Below are 16,626 nucleotides of genomic sequence, written 5' to 3'. Positions count from 1 at the left end.
ATTTTTGGTGTTTCTGGATGAATTTGCAGTTTTAGTTCAAAAAGTGTTTCTGTATCAGACTAAACAATAAATAAAAAAGGACATTTTGTAAACCAGACAGGACAGAAAAACATAATAATTCCAGCAGACTTCTACATTTATAAGGACATATTTCCAACTTTTAATAAAGCTCACTTGATGAAAAAATTCTAATTAATTCAATAATGTGATTTCAAAATCTAAATTAAGCCAACTAGATTATAAACTGAAGACCTACATGCCTGCAGTACCTTAAAGTCTGTATTATGTAATTGCAAAAAGGAACAAAAAAACTTCATATAGATGCCATTCTAATTAAGAAACCAGAGTAAATGACACTGCAATGCAAAGAAAGTTACATATGCACATGTTTGGCTGCCTGACTTAGAAGGTAAGAGTTATAAATGACATTTATGGAAGGCATTATTCATAAATAGCTGCAATTGAAAAATTAACAGTTGATAACCAGCTCCAAGCACTCCCAGCCTCTGCAAGCCTTCAACAGGCACTGCTGGAAACAGTTAGAATTAAAATGTTCACAAGAATTTAAAAACACTTAAAGGGTAGTTCCTGTTATTGATTACACACAAGAGAGTCCTTCTCTCTTAGATTTTCATGCTTTCTACTGCAGATGGAAAAGCTGAGGAACTCAGCCTAAAGTATTTATTAAATAACTTATTTTTTTCCTCTCACCCTAAAGAGAAAAAACCCACAAAAGCAAACATAAAAGAAATAATTATCAATGCAGCCCAACAGGGAAATCTTTTTCTTTATCTTCTTGCAACTTTCTTTCCAATGTTTCATTAAATTCTGCTTACGGCATCCACAAAAATCTTGTCTAAAATGAACACCATATGTGGCTGTGTAACAGCAGCTGATGTGCAGGATTACCAAGGGAGAGGGAAAAATTAAGAATATGACAAACTTTATCTTTCCCAGGCCTCAAACTGGTTTATCTGTCAGCTGGGGATGAGCTATCACTCCCTCATGTTCAGTTACAAGCTGAAGAGCTTCATGGAATTACATCCAGGGCACTGGAACAGTCAGTCTCCTAACTGGAACTCACTGCTGGGATATCTGAGCAATGCCAGTAAACAAAACCAAACTTCACATGGTAGAACATGGGAAGTGTGAAGATGCTTTTGCTCTTGAAGTGGAATATAAGAAATAAAATGTCTGCTGCAAGATAAGGTTTAATCATGCTTGAGGTTTGATGAGCATGGTATCACCAAGGAAATTTTCTACGAAACAGGAGCACAACTCCATATTTATTTATTTTACTGCCATATTCAGTGTTGAGTGAATGACACAGTTAATTGTGTACTGAGCATTGAGAATCAGAATCATTTAGGCTGGAGAAGGCCTGCAAACAATGAGGGAATGATTTGGGTAGGAGGGACCTTAAAGCTCACCCAGTGCCACCCCCTGCCACGTTCAGGGACACTTCCACTGTCCCAGGCTGCTCCCAGCCCTGTCCAGCCTGGCCTTGGGCACTGCCAGGGATCCAGGGGCAGCCACAGCTGCTCTAGGCACCTATTCCAGGGTCTCCCCACCCTTTCAGGAAAGAATTCTTCCCAATTTCTAATCTAAACCTGCCTTCCTTTAGTCCTATCACTGCACACCCTGGTGATCACCAAGTCCAACCCTTTACACTGCCAATGCACCACTAAACCATGTCCCCAAGTGCCACATCCACATCTTCAAATCCCTCCAGGAATGGGAACTCATCCTGATCTACTCAATATATTGAACTTTTGTCAAAGCATGTGATTGTAGTAACAAAGAATCCCCAGCAACACAGAGGCACCTTCCCTGTCCTGACAGAGATGTCCTGCTGCCCCTTCTACCCAGCTCAGGGACAGCAAATCCCCCTCCCAGCACAGAAGGCAATGGCTGAAAGCAGAACCTGCACACCTGCATTGTCAGGTAGTGCTCCAACAGGAACACATCTGTGGAGGAAAATGCTGTGAACTAAGCTCCCAATTTCAGGGCTTTTATGTCTGCTGAGCTGCAGTGGGATCAGGAACCCAAACCCCCCAGCACCTGCTCTGCAGCAGCCAAAGGTAAAGCAAGCTCAGTGCTCCAGCACCACCAGCAACACAGACAAAGCTGGGATGACCGGGATGCACCTTTCCAAAGGGTTCTCTGAGCCAGCACTGATGGCTCTGCACTCATTAAGACTCAGGAGTTTCACCCATCACTGCTGTTCTCAGGAGGAACTCAGAACATGGGCAATTTTTCAAAAACCTCTCAGAGTTCACCTGCAGAAATAGGAACAGAATCTCAACTTTCACAAGCATCAGCAATGAATGGCACCACATTTCCTCATAAAATGGGTCAGATGCTGCAGAAGTAAGGACAGCCAAAGGAGGGGAGGAACAATAAATAGAAGCTGACAAGACAAATGCACAACAAGCATCTTATCTGTGTGTCCATGTCAAATTATCTGCAGATGAGTAAAATAACTGCCCTTTGAGAAGGGGTCCAGAAATACAAAGTCCACAGATCAGGCTGAGGGCAAAAGGCCAAAGGAGAGGACAAAGGAGACAGAGGAATCATGGAAACTGTGTGCAGATACAATTTATGCTCCCAGGTGCTGTTTATTATTTTGTTTGGATTGTTATTTTTGGGGAGTGTGTGTAACTGTTGGGGTTTTGCTCTGGGGGGGTTCCAGTTTTTGACAGATACCTCCAAGTTATGCACACAAAAATACATTAACGAGGCAGCTGCTGCAAGTGTATTTTTACTGAGTTCCCATTTCAGAAGATTTCATGCTGACTTTCAAGCTCCACAGTCACAGCTTTCCATGGAATTAATTTCTCAATCTCAGGCTTACAGCAACATTAGTTAATGTAAACTGTAGCACATGACTAATAAATATTATAAAGAGCACAAAAGAAAACACCCACATTGTTCAAGCCCTGGTCTGTAATACCCCATCTCACCACAAAAATGATAATGATACAAGAGAAGCAGCTCTGGCATAGAAAAGGGAACTTGCTTTCTGTCTTGTCCACCCTTTGGCAAAAACATTTCCAAGTAAAGAAGACAAATTATTTTTATGAGAAGCAACGCTGCAATGCAATAGGTTTTTCATTCTTAGGTTACAAAGGAAAATGAAGATTGTAAAAGAAAGAAGAAACTGCAGGGGAAACACAGCCATCAGGATGGAAAACCAAGAATTAAGCCTTGATACAGACACAGAAAAGAATAAATGGTTCTGCTCCTACTATAAATATATCAGCACTGAGGATTGATGAAAAACTCTGTGCATCAACCAGGTTGGAAGTAGTCAGAGTTTTCACTGGTTCAAATCTTCAGATCACAGAACATTAAAAATTAGTTTCTCAACCAAATCACTACACAGACCTTTAATGGAACATTTTTAATGAAAATACATGATTTAAAAACGAGGTGGCACCAAGGGGTTCTTTGGTATTTGTGCTGTAGAAGAGAGGTCAAGAATCATCAGATAAAAGATAAACAATGCAGAGGAAATGAAGTGCTGGTTTGATGTGCCAATGTTACAATATTTGAGTATTAAAAACTGATAAAATGTCCCCATTTTCCTTTTTGGTGAAGGAAGTGCTGTAGATGTCTGCCCAGCCCAGACCCAACACGGCACGAGCTGTTCCAAGCAGCTTAGGACAGCAGTGGAAGGTAAAATTCAACATTTGGAGAGAACTGATCTGAAAATAAATTGAGGGAAGACAGGAAAAAAAACTGTGGAAAGAGCAATAGTTGCCCAGATAGGGAAGCATAATGATCTGCTTTAATTGATTTCTCTAATTCTTATTTATGTAAATTAGGGAACAAATGTGAAACTCTTCCTTAGCTCATTACTATCCTAAAGCCAAATGTATTTCACAGCTGAACTACAGCAGAATATTGCAGTTCACTAAAGCCTGCAGCAATCATGTCAAAGAGGGAAAACTTGCTGTTAATAACTACAAATTTTGACCATTTAGGAGAGAATGAACAACACACCCTTGATCAGGAACATGAGCTGATCTCATTTATATTACTGTAACTAAAAATATTTCTGCCCTGAGGAAATGTGCTGAGCCTTCAGTGCTGAACTTAAAACAACCTCTAAACCTACATAAATACATGTTCTACAATGTTTGTTCTTCACATCTTAGTGAGTTCCTATTTGTTGATGTCTGTTCAGCAGAAAAATGCTTCTTACAAATGCAACAGAAAGAAACAAGTATAGGTTACACTCAGAGTGGAACAGTCTATCAAAAGAATGATGAAGCCAAAATTTAACTTAATTGCTTGCTTAATTTAAAGTTGGCTGTCTCAAAAGAGGAACTTTCATGCTGCAGCAGATTGAAAAAGGTTTAAATTATTCTGTTTTTCACATTGCTCTTGCAGTATTTCCAGGTGCACATCAGAGGAAAGCTTTCAGTGCTACAGACAGCTTGCTGGCCTGCTTGACAATGTAAGAAAACAAAACAAAGCCAAAACTTCCTGGAATAATCCTCCCGTCGTGTTTGCACTGCCACAGACATGATCAACAGCAAACAGCAAAAGCAAAACAGCAGAATGAGAACTCCTGCTTCACAAGAACAATATTTAAAATACTTCATGCTTCTATAAATCAACAACAAAGCACAAATACCAAAAGGCAAAATGCTTTCTAATAACAGGAATAAAAACTGCACAGAATCCCAGAATCACTGAGGTTGGCAAAGACCTCCCAGACCATTGAGTCCAACCTGTGACCAACCCCCACCTTGTCACCAGCCCAGAAACTGAGTCCACACCCAGTTAATCCTTGGACGCCTCCAGGGACGGAGACTCCAAACCTCCCTGGGCAGCCCCTCCCAGTGCTGGACCACCCTTCCTGTGGAAGAAATTCTTCCTGAATCCCATCCCTAGGAGAACATGAATCCAGCTGAAGTCTTTCAAGCTCATTTTCAAACCCACACATGGCCAAAAAGACAGACATTTTCCACTACTACTTCATGATCCCCAACTCCCTTCTCTAAAAACCGTATTTTCAATCATGCAACAGAATTCTGTCTCTTCTCCATGAACTAACACATGGCTGGGTGCAAACCTCAGCAGTCTTTCTGAGCTTCTGTTTGCTGGAATATTCAGCAGCCACATTAAAATGCACCCATTAAGAAAGACAAACTACTTAGGATATGGACTGTCCCTTGCTGAGCATTTGTGTGGTAATAATGCAATTGCACCTGACCCTCTGCCACATTCAGGGCGTTAAAACCACACCAAAATTTAATTTGCTGTCTTTTGCAAATTCATCAGGATCCCATAAATAAGGAGGTGGAAAAAAATTATATGTTTTAGGAAAATAAATTGAAATAATTCTCTTCAATTCTAAAGAGCTCATTTAAATGTCTTTATGTAATGCTGAAGCTGAACACTACAGCAGAAACAGACATCTAAGCAAGTCCAATGAAAAAAGGTATTAATCGCTCAAAATCAAATCATTTCACACTATAGCAGTGTAAATTCTAATAAAATATACATTAAAATATTAAATTAAAATATTTTGTTTGAGGGCATCTCAAAAATAAAACTAAAACTGTATTTTGTGTGACTTTTTTTTAGAGGAATTTAAAAAAATATATAAAAACATTCTACATTTGCTGCAATACTTAAAACTGCGTAACAATTAAGACCTTTTGTTTAATTAAAGAACTCTAATGCAAATATTGATAGAATTGCACTTTTTTTATAGTAGAAACATCATTTGAGCGTGGTGTGACTGTTGTGGGCGTTCCTCTTCCCCTTGGGATCAAAGGCCAGAGGAATTTCAAACAACTTTGGAAATGACAAAACCCCCAGCTCTGAATTCTGCCTGAGATCAAGTTGGAGTCTAGTGGGAGATTTTACAACACTCTTGAAAACTGAGTAGAAAAGACTTTTTTTAATGAAAACACTGAAGGACCAAGAAGAACTCCACCACTGAAGAACTCCAGTCATGCTAAGAGCTGTCACTGCAATATTCTTTCCTTCATGTCCTACTGAAAATTCCACTTTATTCTCCATTTGTCATTCTCCTCTGTAAAGACAGCCACTTCATTATAGAAATTAGGCTTTTTTTTCTGCAGCCTACCTTCTAGTTTCAGACTTTTGGTTTTAATTCCTCATGTTCTCAGTAATTTTGATCGCTAATTTGGCTTTCCAGCTTCAGCTGGTGACATTTTAGACAGAAGCTTCAGAAAGCTGAACTGAAAAAACACTGATTCAGTGGCTTAACTTTATCATGGAAGTTTTATTTTTCAAGAATATTATCCAAAGAGCATGAACTCCTTGATTTTGAACACAAGTGTAATGAATGACGGTTAAAAAACCCCATTGCTTAAAATTATTAGTGCACTAACAACAGCTTGCTACAAACCATGTAAAATCAGAATATTTCTCAGATTCTGCCCAAGAACACAGACAAAATCACTGGATACAGCAGTCTCCAAAGAGAAAGAGTAAGTTCTCACCCTGATACAGACAAAACTCAAGTTTGAGCATATTTAGATTCCTAAAAAGTGTCACTTCTGAGGCATTTAAAAACAAACAGAGCTGCTCTACTGCTTTTACTCTTGGTTGTGTGCACGAATGGCATCTGCAGGGGAAACAAGACTGAATCAGAACTTCAGCTGGCTCTGTACACATCAGTCCTCAGCAGAAGAACTGTTCCTGGCTCAGAGAATTACAATGTTAGAAGGAATGCCAGACAGAGGAAAGGAAAATGAAGAGAAAAGGAAATCCAAACCCCTGGAGATGAGCTGCCAGGCCAGGGTGGATCTGTGGCTAGGGCAGGGCATCCTGCCCAGCCTGAGCCCCCAGCTGGGAGACAGGAGAAAGTCAGCACTGTGCAAGCTGCAAAAGCTAAGCTGGATAACTGCACCATTAAATGCAGCCCCAATTATTTTCTGTATACCAACAGAAATCTCTAAATGAAGCTCTAAATAATTCCTCAGCTAGGAACCACTGAGCTGTCCTGAAAGAGACTGGGGAAATGCCATTCCATTAGCACCTAAGCACTGCACACTCATCTGCAGCACTGCTTTGGATGTGATGGGTGGCAAAAACCTGGAGGATATCTACAAAATTGAATATTAATGTTTTGGGGCACAGAGAAAAAATCATGGAAGTCTGCTCACCTCCATCAGGAAATGCTGTGTGTGTCTGCAAGGCTCAACTTGCAGAAAGAAAACTTATTTATTGCTAATCTTTAAAAGGCATCAGTCTTTGACATCCACTTTCTCAGAGGTTTAATTTCAAAAACCATCAGCTCCCATCAACTTTCAAAAAAATACCACAGAATCCATCATTTCCCTAACTGCTACGTAAAAGCAATGTTCAGGAGAGTCAAATGTGCTCTAAGGCAAGAGCAAATACCCATCAGAAATGCCATGAAAGAAAGAAGGAAAAGGCCAGCTAATGAGTACACAACATGCAGCTGCAGCAGAAGTGACAGGGAGAAGGTGGGGAAGGGAGAGGGACAACAAAAAGGCTCATCCTAATTAAGCAAACATATGACAAAGGAAAAAAACCTGCACTAGTTGGGTGTGGTTATTTCATGATTAAATGCTAAATAATGATAAGTATTTGGCAGAAATACAGGCTGTGTGAGAATACAGCATTTACAGTTATACTACAGCAGCTTTCAGTTTCTCAAGGTTAGCAGGTTTATTAAATCAGTGATTTTATACAGGTGGATTTTTCTTTTTTGTAATTCAGTATTACATAAGACAGAATTGTCTTGTCCTAATACAGAGATAAAGCCAAAGGTCCTTCTGAACATGCATTGTATGAAAATGAAAACCAGGGACTTTGGGTTATGAAAAGAAGCCATATGACTAAAAAGTGAATCCATTTTCCAAAACGCCCACACAGACAAGAGCTTCTGATGAGAAAAATGATCTCTGCAAAGCTAAATTGCACAGATTATTTCCATGAAAAGTTAGAATCTTGCAGATTATACGATATTTACTGTGCTGGGATTTAAAAAAAAAAAAAAACAAAAGCCACTGACTTTTTATATTATTACAGTATGAATAATTACTTGATTGTTCAATGTAAATTATATTAAAATCAATAATTACTTAATTGAATAATTGCCTTCTTTTAGAATTCACACAGGCAATGATGCTTGCTTGGTTTTTCGTTTTTCCAGGATTGCTTCTCTCTTCCTGCTGGCAAGTTTTAGGTACCTTTAGAATGAGGTGCCACCACCTGTGTGTGCCAGCAAAGCAGCTGTGGCTTACCTTGGCACTGGAATCCCTGCTTCCCAAATCCCCTGTGTAAAGAAGGAAAAAAAAAACTGCCTTAGTATGTTTGGTTTTAATTTCTACTCAGTGATCTCTAAAAACATAAAAATAGCTTCATATTAAATTACTTCAGGTTTTGCTACGACAGCAACAGATTTTCAAATACACAACATAGACCAGCCTACCCATTTCAAAGCAGAGAACAATAGCTGTCACCAGCTATGTAATTTCAGCTTCTGGCAACAATTTTTTTATTATTATTATTTTACAAGCTATTTTGGATCTACAATTATCATCATCTGTGATTGCTGCATAATATTTCAACTCGTTTAATGCCACATGTATATTTAACAGCCACGTAAAATATTCCAAGTTCCAGCAAAGGCACGTAAAACAAACCAGACTTGGGGTTTCATCCAGATTTTGGGATTACAAACTGCTGCTGTGAGGCTCAGCTAGAGTCCAGCCGTTTGCTGCATGGAAAGCAAGCAGGTGAAAAGTTTTGCTTGTTTCAACAGAAATGACAAGACAGGCCCCTGATTTTCATACTGATTATTCTCCAGCTTCCTTGCTCCATTTCCATAACAAAATACAAATGTGTGTGTAGCACTTCTGCAATGAATACAATGACAGTGGTAGCCAGAGTTCCAACACATTTTGTACCTCTGGCAAACTCCACTGCTGTGGATTTATTTGTTTATCTTTAAGCATCTAACATTCTCTTCCCACAAAAATAACTGTTTTGAGTATCCTGCCTCTAAACATTTCTCTGCCTTTTTCTTTGCAGCCTGTTTTTCATCTGGAGAGCTGGAGATGCTCACACAAACAGACAAAAGCCATGAGCTGGAGAAGCTGTGTACAATTAACAACATGGGGCTTAATTATCAACTTTATGGAAATGGTTTCTTAAAAAAAATGTATCAACAATTTCTCCACTTTTTTTTTTTTTAATTTATTTATGGAAGACACAAAACCTTCAGTGCAGTGTTCCTTCAGGATGAAGCTGAAATGACACAGCTTAGAGCATTTCTCTACATTTCTCTGCACAAGTTGCTACTTCTTGTTATTATAAGCAAACCAAAACTAGGAAAAACATGAGAAAAATCAAATTATTTGTTTACTTGACAGCACATGTGCCTATATTGTCATTCTGATGCTTTTACCACTCATCTTCACAAAACTCAAAAGCTGGAAGCGTGGAAATGCAATCACAGGAAAGCCGATGGTGGGACTAAGAACATGAAACAGACTTGAGATAAGTCTATTTCAAAGGATTAAAAATTATTTGCAAATATTCCTGTTTTATCTACTCCAGAAGCACGGCTGTTGCTCAGCGTCTGAGGTGAATCCCTGCAGAGCCGCAGCCTATTCCACTCCCAAAGCAATTACGATGTAATTTTTAAGTAAAAAGTATTTTAAAAAATATCAACACTCCAGAACCAAAGCGGAGAGGTGAAAGTTGCTGAAGAGAAAAAGGAGGCACTAAACTCTTTTGGTAAATATTACCTGATGAAACGTAATCTAAGGAAAAGAATCTATTTGTAGATTTCATTGAAAGGTTGTGTTTACTGTTCTTTATACCTTCAAACATTGTTAATTGACACAAGTCAACTTGGAAACATTCAGTGGTGCGTGATGGTTGTTTGAGAGCGGCCCATCTCCAAACCCGAAAACCAAACGAGTTTTCGAGGTGTCAGATGCTCTTCTAAAGAACGTGAGGAGCTTCCCCAGGCTCAGGAAGCACGACAAGACAAGAGCACAGTCGCTCTTGCCACCTGTCAGCCACAGGATACCCTTTCAATTCCTGTCATTACTGACAGAGCTCTGCTTTGTTTTACAGTTGTGCTGCTGGTGTGCGCAAACACCGCTCGCAACAACCCTGCAGCGGTTTTTCACACCTCCCAACTCATTCTGGTTTAGATTAACTTTGAAGCAGTTTTTGAAGGTCTCTCACTTTTACCGCACCCAACTTCACTTTTTTTTTATTTCCCCCCCCCCCTCCAAAAAAAATTTAAAAGAAATAAAAACTCAAAAATTTGACTTGTTTCTTGTGCAGTCTACCATGTCAGCTTTCCTCCCCTTACTCTGTGAATATATTTCAATCATTTCTGGCACAAGCACAGTCTTTGCTTCAGCATGCAGCAAGCAGAGGAAAAGTGACAGGAAGGAAAAGGTCCGTGTCCAGACACATAAACACACATAAAAAGAGCAAGAAGCGTGCCACGGACACACAGCCAGCTGCGTGCAGACCCTTTCACAACTTCGGCCAAAATAAATCACAGCTCTCGCTTTCGGCACCCGGAGCTGCAGGGCAAACTCGAGCAGCGGAGCAGGGCTGGAGCGAGGTGAAGGAGGGGAATCCCGAGCTGTTTGTGCTGCACGGTCCCTGCAGGTCCAGGACCCCCGAGGCTCCCGCCGAGCCCGGGCCGCCGCTCCTCGCTCGGGCCGCGGAAGGGGCGCGGAACGGCCCGGCCTGCGCGGAGCTGCCGCCCTGCCCCGGCCCCGCACGAACCCATGGGTGTACTTTTCCCTACCAGCTTAGTAATGAGGGTGTTGGTAGGGAGTTTTCCTGCCCTCCCGCGCAGGAACACTTCTCTCACAAAAACCACCCCTCCCTTTCCTCGGCGTGGACCGGAGCAGCGGTGTCACGGTGCCCGCCCGGCCGCGGGAGCAGGGCAGGCACTGACCAGGAGTTAAGGCTGGAGAACCCGTGTTCAACGCCCCGGTCTGACACGGGCACCCTCCGTCCCAGCGCGGCTGCGCCCGGCTGAGCCCCCCAGCCCAGCCGAGCAAAACCCGGGGACAAGGGGTGAGAAAAACAGCTCTGGACCGTGTGGGAAGCGATGGTCCCAGCGCAGGGCTCCAGACCCTGCTGGTCTCTGGGACCCCCCGAGCGCCGGCAAGTTTGGGGGCTCCCGCCGCCCCGAAAGCGGGGTGCGCCCAGACCCGGGCCCTCGAACTGCGGCGGCCGCACACAACCCGCCGGGAGGGGGATGCGACAGCACCGGGGCAGCGAGGTGACACGAGGGGTCACCCCCAGCGGGGTCACCTGCCCGGCCCCGGCGAGAGCGGCAGCACCGCGACCCGGCTGCCCGGGGACGCGGCGGGTGGGCGGGGAAGGGAAGGCAGGGCAGGGACGGCGGCTCCCCGGAGCCGGGGCTGCCCGAGGCGGGGAATCCCCCGCGGCGGAGCGGGCCCGGGCGGCGGCGGGCGCGAGGGGAACGCGCGCCCCGGGCTCTCACCAGATGAAGTCGGTGCAGTGGCTGCAGAAGGTGGGCTGCTTGAAGAAGCGCGCGATGAATTTGTGCTCCTTCACCTCGTGCACGTTCTTCTGCCTCAGGGCGCCCTTGCGAGCGAAGCGCCGCGCCGCCTCCGGGTCGGCGCCGGGCTCGGAGCCCGGGAACACGTCGGCCATAGCGCCTCCTCCCCACCCCCCGCCGCTCCGGGAGTCGCCGCCCCGACGTCCGCCCCGTCCGGCGGCCGCCGAGCCTCTGGCAACGGCGGCGCTGGGCGCTGCCTCCCGCTCCCAGCCTGACGTCGGAGCGGAGGAGGATCCCGAGCCCTCTCGCCGGCTGCTCCGCCCGCGGCTGAGCGAGCGAGCCCCCGGCCGGGGCGGGGCGGGCGCGGGGCCGCCCCCGCCGGGGAGCGCCGGGGGAGAACGGGGGGGCGGCCGCACCTGCTGGCCCTCGTCAGCTCCCGCAGCGCGCCCCGGGGCTCTCTCTCACACACGCACACACCGGCTGCTCTCACGCACCCCGGGGGCTCTCTCTTTCTCTCTCACACACTCACACACACACACAGACACACACCGGGGCTCTCTCTTGCACACGCACCAGAGCTCCCACACTCACCGGGGGCTCTCAGACACACACCGGCTCCCCCCGCACACCAGTTCCTCCCAAAACGCACCGGTTCCACTCAGGCACACGCCGGTTCCCTTCTCTCTCTCTCACATTCACCTACACAGGCTTCCCTCACACACCGGCACGCACAAAAGCTCCCCTCACTCACACGCGCACGCTCAGAGGTTCCCTTAAAACACGCACACGGAATCTCCCCTCTCACTTTCTCTCCCTCTCCCCCACACACAGAGATTCGCTCACACAGAGATTCACTCTCGTGTCACGCACAGACTGAGGATCCCCTCGCACACACGCACAGAAGGTCCCCTCTCAGTTTCTCTCTCTCGCACACACAGACCGGCTCCTCTCGCCCCCCAGCTCCCTCCATGCCCACACAGACACAGCAGCCCGTTCTCTCTCCCCCTCACACACTCACACAGCCCCAGGCAGGTCACACACACAGAGTTTGCCCGCTGTCAGCCATGGAAACCCACACGTCCCCTCCCTGCAGGCAGCAGCAGGACCGTGACCTCCATCCCTGCTTCCCCCGCTGCCTCCTTCGCCCGGCCCGGCACGGCCACCACCGTGTCACAAAGCACGGGGAGCCTGTCCCCCGCTGCTCCCGGCCGCCTTCGCCGCACGGGCTTCCTGCACCCACCCGAGAATCGTTATTCCTGCGCCACAACAAACAAAGTGCAGCCCTGTGCTCTCCCCCGCACACCTTTCCCCTTCCTGCCGCTCTCAAACGCAGCCACAGACATGTGAGCGCTGAACCGCCGAGCATCTCACAGCACCACAGGATGTCCTGCCACTGTGCCATGGATCTTTATGTATCAATGCAAATATACCGCAGTAGTTCTTATTTCAATACAGATCCTCAACAGAAAGTGGAGGAAACATGCACCAAGTCTCTTTCTCTCATTAGCGCGTTCAGCACATACACAACAGACTTTTACCTTGGTTTTATGTCATCAAGTATTCCATAAAATAGTAGATCTGTCTGTCTTCACTTACTCACAATACATACAAAATATTCCCAACTCCCTGGATACAGAAACATCTGCCCATGGCATCCTCTCTTATTAATACACTCAGAAAAATCATGACTATGCTAACATAAAACCACAATATAAAGCAAGGAAAACAAGTATTAATCATATTGTTTTTATTAAATGTTATTCCCGTGGTTACAAATTTACACATATGGGGAATAAATGCATGTTAAAAGTTCTACCCCAGTACATCTACACACTCATCTGTCTGTGTAAGCATGTGCAAGATGTTTTATTTCACAAGAATGAAAGCCAGCTAATTAACTCAAATTAAGTGCTGATGGGAAAAGTGTGCATGGACACTTAGCACAGAACAGAAATAACTTGCTACATACTATCTTAATTTAAAAGCCTCAGTTTCTGGGTGCAACTTGGCAGAACTGGAATGTCCATGGCATTTCACCAAATAACCGAGGACAGGGATGGCCCCGCTTTTCTCTAAACTTAGAGAATCACACCAGATGCCCTGGAAACTGTTGCCATATGCCCTTGCTTCATGGATTTTATTTTGTGAGCAACTACTTCCAAATTTGATCTGAAATCCAATGAAATATAAAGATTTTTAATTTGGTCTCCACCTATTCTGCACATGTTGCAAATCTCTTCTTCCTCTTCAGAGGGAATAGATTTTTCTTGCCTTAATCAATTTATGCCAAAGCATGAGGAGCACTAAGAAACATTTTGTACTCTTGTTAAGGGTTCTATCAAGAAACATGAAACGTGTTTATTTCCATTCCTTTTGTGCTGTATTACAAACACAGCCACCAAAACTGGGGAATCTGAAAGGGACCCAGCTTGGATTGCATCGGGTTTGGGGCGATCTGCATATTTTGCTGTTCCTTAAAATCTCCCAGACCTTCTGAATCATTTTGGATTCCAGTTTCTTTCCTGCCACTGACTCTGGACCAGATTCATTCACTGAAACACTGATGAGTGTGCCAGGCTCATGTCAGGCCCCAGGGAAGAGCCAAATGGCACCAGTCACAGCACTACGGGATCACAGTAGGATTGCTTTACTGATTCTCTCTGTAAAGAATCTATTTCACCTCAAACCTAGCAATTATTTGTACATCATGACTAGACACACCAGACAAAGCAAAACTCCATTATGTGTGCCCAGACATCCTGGCAAACCTTTAAAGCACATCCTTGCCCTACTGTATTTAACACACAACTCCTTTTACTGCTGCAGTTTGGATACACAGCACTTACACAGTACTTCTGTTATACTCACCTTCCATACCAGGCTTTGTCACCCTGGCCAGGCCACTCTCACAGTGATACCATAGGGGCATGGTGTGTTCCACTCCCAGACACCTTTGGGATGTGCTGTTGTGACACCAGCTTCTCTTGCTCATTGCCTCCACACTCATTTTTCCTACTCTGGGCTCAGGTCCTGTGGGTGATGCAGGAACTCATCCCTCCTTTGTAAATAACTGGAGGAAAGACGTCTGCCACCTCTTCCTCAGTGAGCACATTCCCCCAGCAGCTCATGGCTTGCTCTTCTGCCCAGGGGAGTGTTTGCAATTTGCTTCTGGTTCAGGCCATCTGGACGAGGAGTCAGCATTTTCACTGTTTGTGTTCAGGCACATACGTGGCCATTAAATCAGAGCACCAGCTTTTCCAATCTCCTGGCCAGCACCTTCAGAACTCCTGACTCCAAAGTGCCCTTTATGGGGTTTTCTCATAGCAAATTTACTCCTGTCTGGCTATTTGGATAATATCCTAGAGACTGTCCCTGACAGAAGTTCCCATTGGATGATTTAAGAGGGTTTTTTTGTCTATAAAATTTGATTATTGCTGTAACAAGCACAACTTCTGAAGTTCTCTCTATATTTCCATCAATACCACCCTAGGTCTGTAAGTGCATCTGGGTTCATTTTGAAACAGGTTTCTCCTGAAATGTCTTTGCTTTTACTCATCTGCTGGAACAGCAATCCACCGTCTGCATCACTTTTTAATCAAAAAGCAATAAAAAAGGAAACATGTATCAGGCTCTGCTCTGCCTCAGATCCATTCAAAGGGAGCCAAGGAGAACACCTCCATCAACTGTTTTGGCAACTGTGACTGTTTTATTATTTCCTGCTTCTGAGAAATACTCAGCCAACAGGAGACACTTCCTGCTGGAGGCCTATAAGGAAGTTCACAAGCCAATTCCTCCTCACATTTCAAAGCAAATCACAACTGCTTCCCTCTCCAGAGGGACAGGGGGACAAGTGTCTATTCTCCAAAGCCCTTTTAGGAAGGATGATCTGATCATTGCAACACTGCTGCCTACAAATAATTTGCTTCACCCATTCTCATCTTCCAAAGGAATTTCCACAGGCCCAGCTCATGAGACATCTCCACCAGCAACTGTTGTGGGATAATTACTTGTCATAATTAGGTCAAAACCAGTTACCAGTTTCCATTAATTCCATTAATTCACAGACTTCATGCTATAAACTAAGGAGCCATGTTTTCCTAATTTATTTCTCCATGCAATATAAACTTTGTTTCTCTCTTTGTCTGATATCATTCATCAAGTTTAATGTTGAAGCTCCCCTTCTTAAGTTTGTCATGTTTTAACCAGTCCTGGTTTTCTACTACAAATTCATTCATAAAAAAACCCCCAAAAACCCAAACAAACAAAAAACCACCAAAAACCACCACCAACAACAAAAAGCCTGTTTATTGTTCTTACCCCTGCTTTGGCAACAATATACCTTAAATGCCTCAGAAAAAATTGAAAAAGGTAGGCTGTGGTAACATAAACAGATACATTTCTGTAAGAAGCTGTCTGTCTTTTATCCCAGTGGGGAGGAGATGGAAATAATTTTCTCTCAGCGTGGGTTTCTACATCTTTCTGTGTCTTTTAGCATCTGTGTTTAGAGTCCCCTCAATTTTATCCCGGTCTCTGCAGTTACACTGGTCCTCCTCTCTGCCCCTTTCCCCTCAAAGTTCCACAGAGTGCAGGTTGGGAAGCCCTGGGTCACAAGACAGGTTTTATTATTAAATTATTCCATGTGACAGACAGCTTGTTTACACAGGCCAGTGCTGCATTAGAACACTGTCAAAAAGAACACTAAGTACAGGGGGAAACAAAAGTCCTGTGAGAGATGAAATGTCACAAAAAGAGTATTTCTGAAAAAACTCTGGGGAAAAGAAAAATGGTATTTTACAATAATTAATCATTTCCCAGGGATGAAACTTCAGTCCATCGATATGTCCTAATCAGGAAAATCCTCCTTCCATCATGACAGATAAATGATGCCATTATTGACTTGAGTTTCCTTGAAAGCCTTGCAAAACCCATTCCTCATGCAAATAGCTTGTGCATTATCCTCATAGCAGCTCTCCATAGAATTGGAAATAAATGGCTGATCATATACAGAACATTGAGTGTAAAATAGTTTTTTTATATCAGACTTATCAGAATACTGAGTGACAACCCATTGCTTTCTTTTCTCATATCTCAGGAGTATGAGGAGC

The 16,626-nt window shown here is 44.0% G+C and overlaps 1 protein-coding gene across 3 annotated transcripts in view; it reads right to left on the bottom strand.

Annotated features, from left to right (window-relative positions):
- Positions 1 to 11,744, bottom strand: part of PRKCA (protein kinase C alpha) — a 141,775-nt gene extending 130,031 nt beyond the window's left edge. For all 3 annotated transcript variants that reach the window (XM_084218545.1, XM_084218543.1, XM_084218544.1), the window contains exons 1-2: positions 11,504 to 11,744; positions 8,259 to 8,290 (exon numbers count right to left, since the gene is read on the bottom strand). In XM_084218545.1, the coding sequence (XP_084074671.1) occupies positions 8,259 to 8,290; positions 11,504 to 11,676 (205 nt within the window). In that variant the 5' untranslated portion in view covers positions 11,677 to 11,744. The remainder of the gene's footprint in view (positions 1 to 8,258; positions 8,291 to 11,503) is intronic.
- Positions 11,745 to 16,626: the final 4,882 nt, after the last annotated feature.

The sequence above is a fragment of the Fringilla coelebs genome (genome assembly GCF_963513975.1).
Source record: "Fringilla coelebs genome assembly, chromosome: 19".
Lineage (NCBI taxonomy): Eukaryota > Metazoa > Chordata > Aves > Passeriformes > Fringillidae > Fringilla > Fringilla coelebs.
Note: the sequence above shows the minus strand (reverse complement) of the source record. Positions and strands in the feature narration are given on the sequence as shown.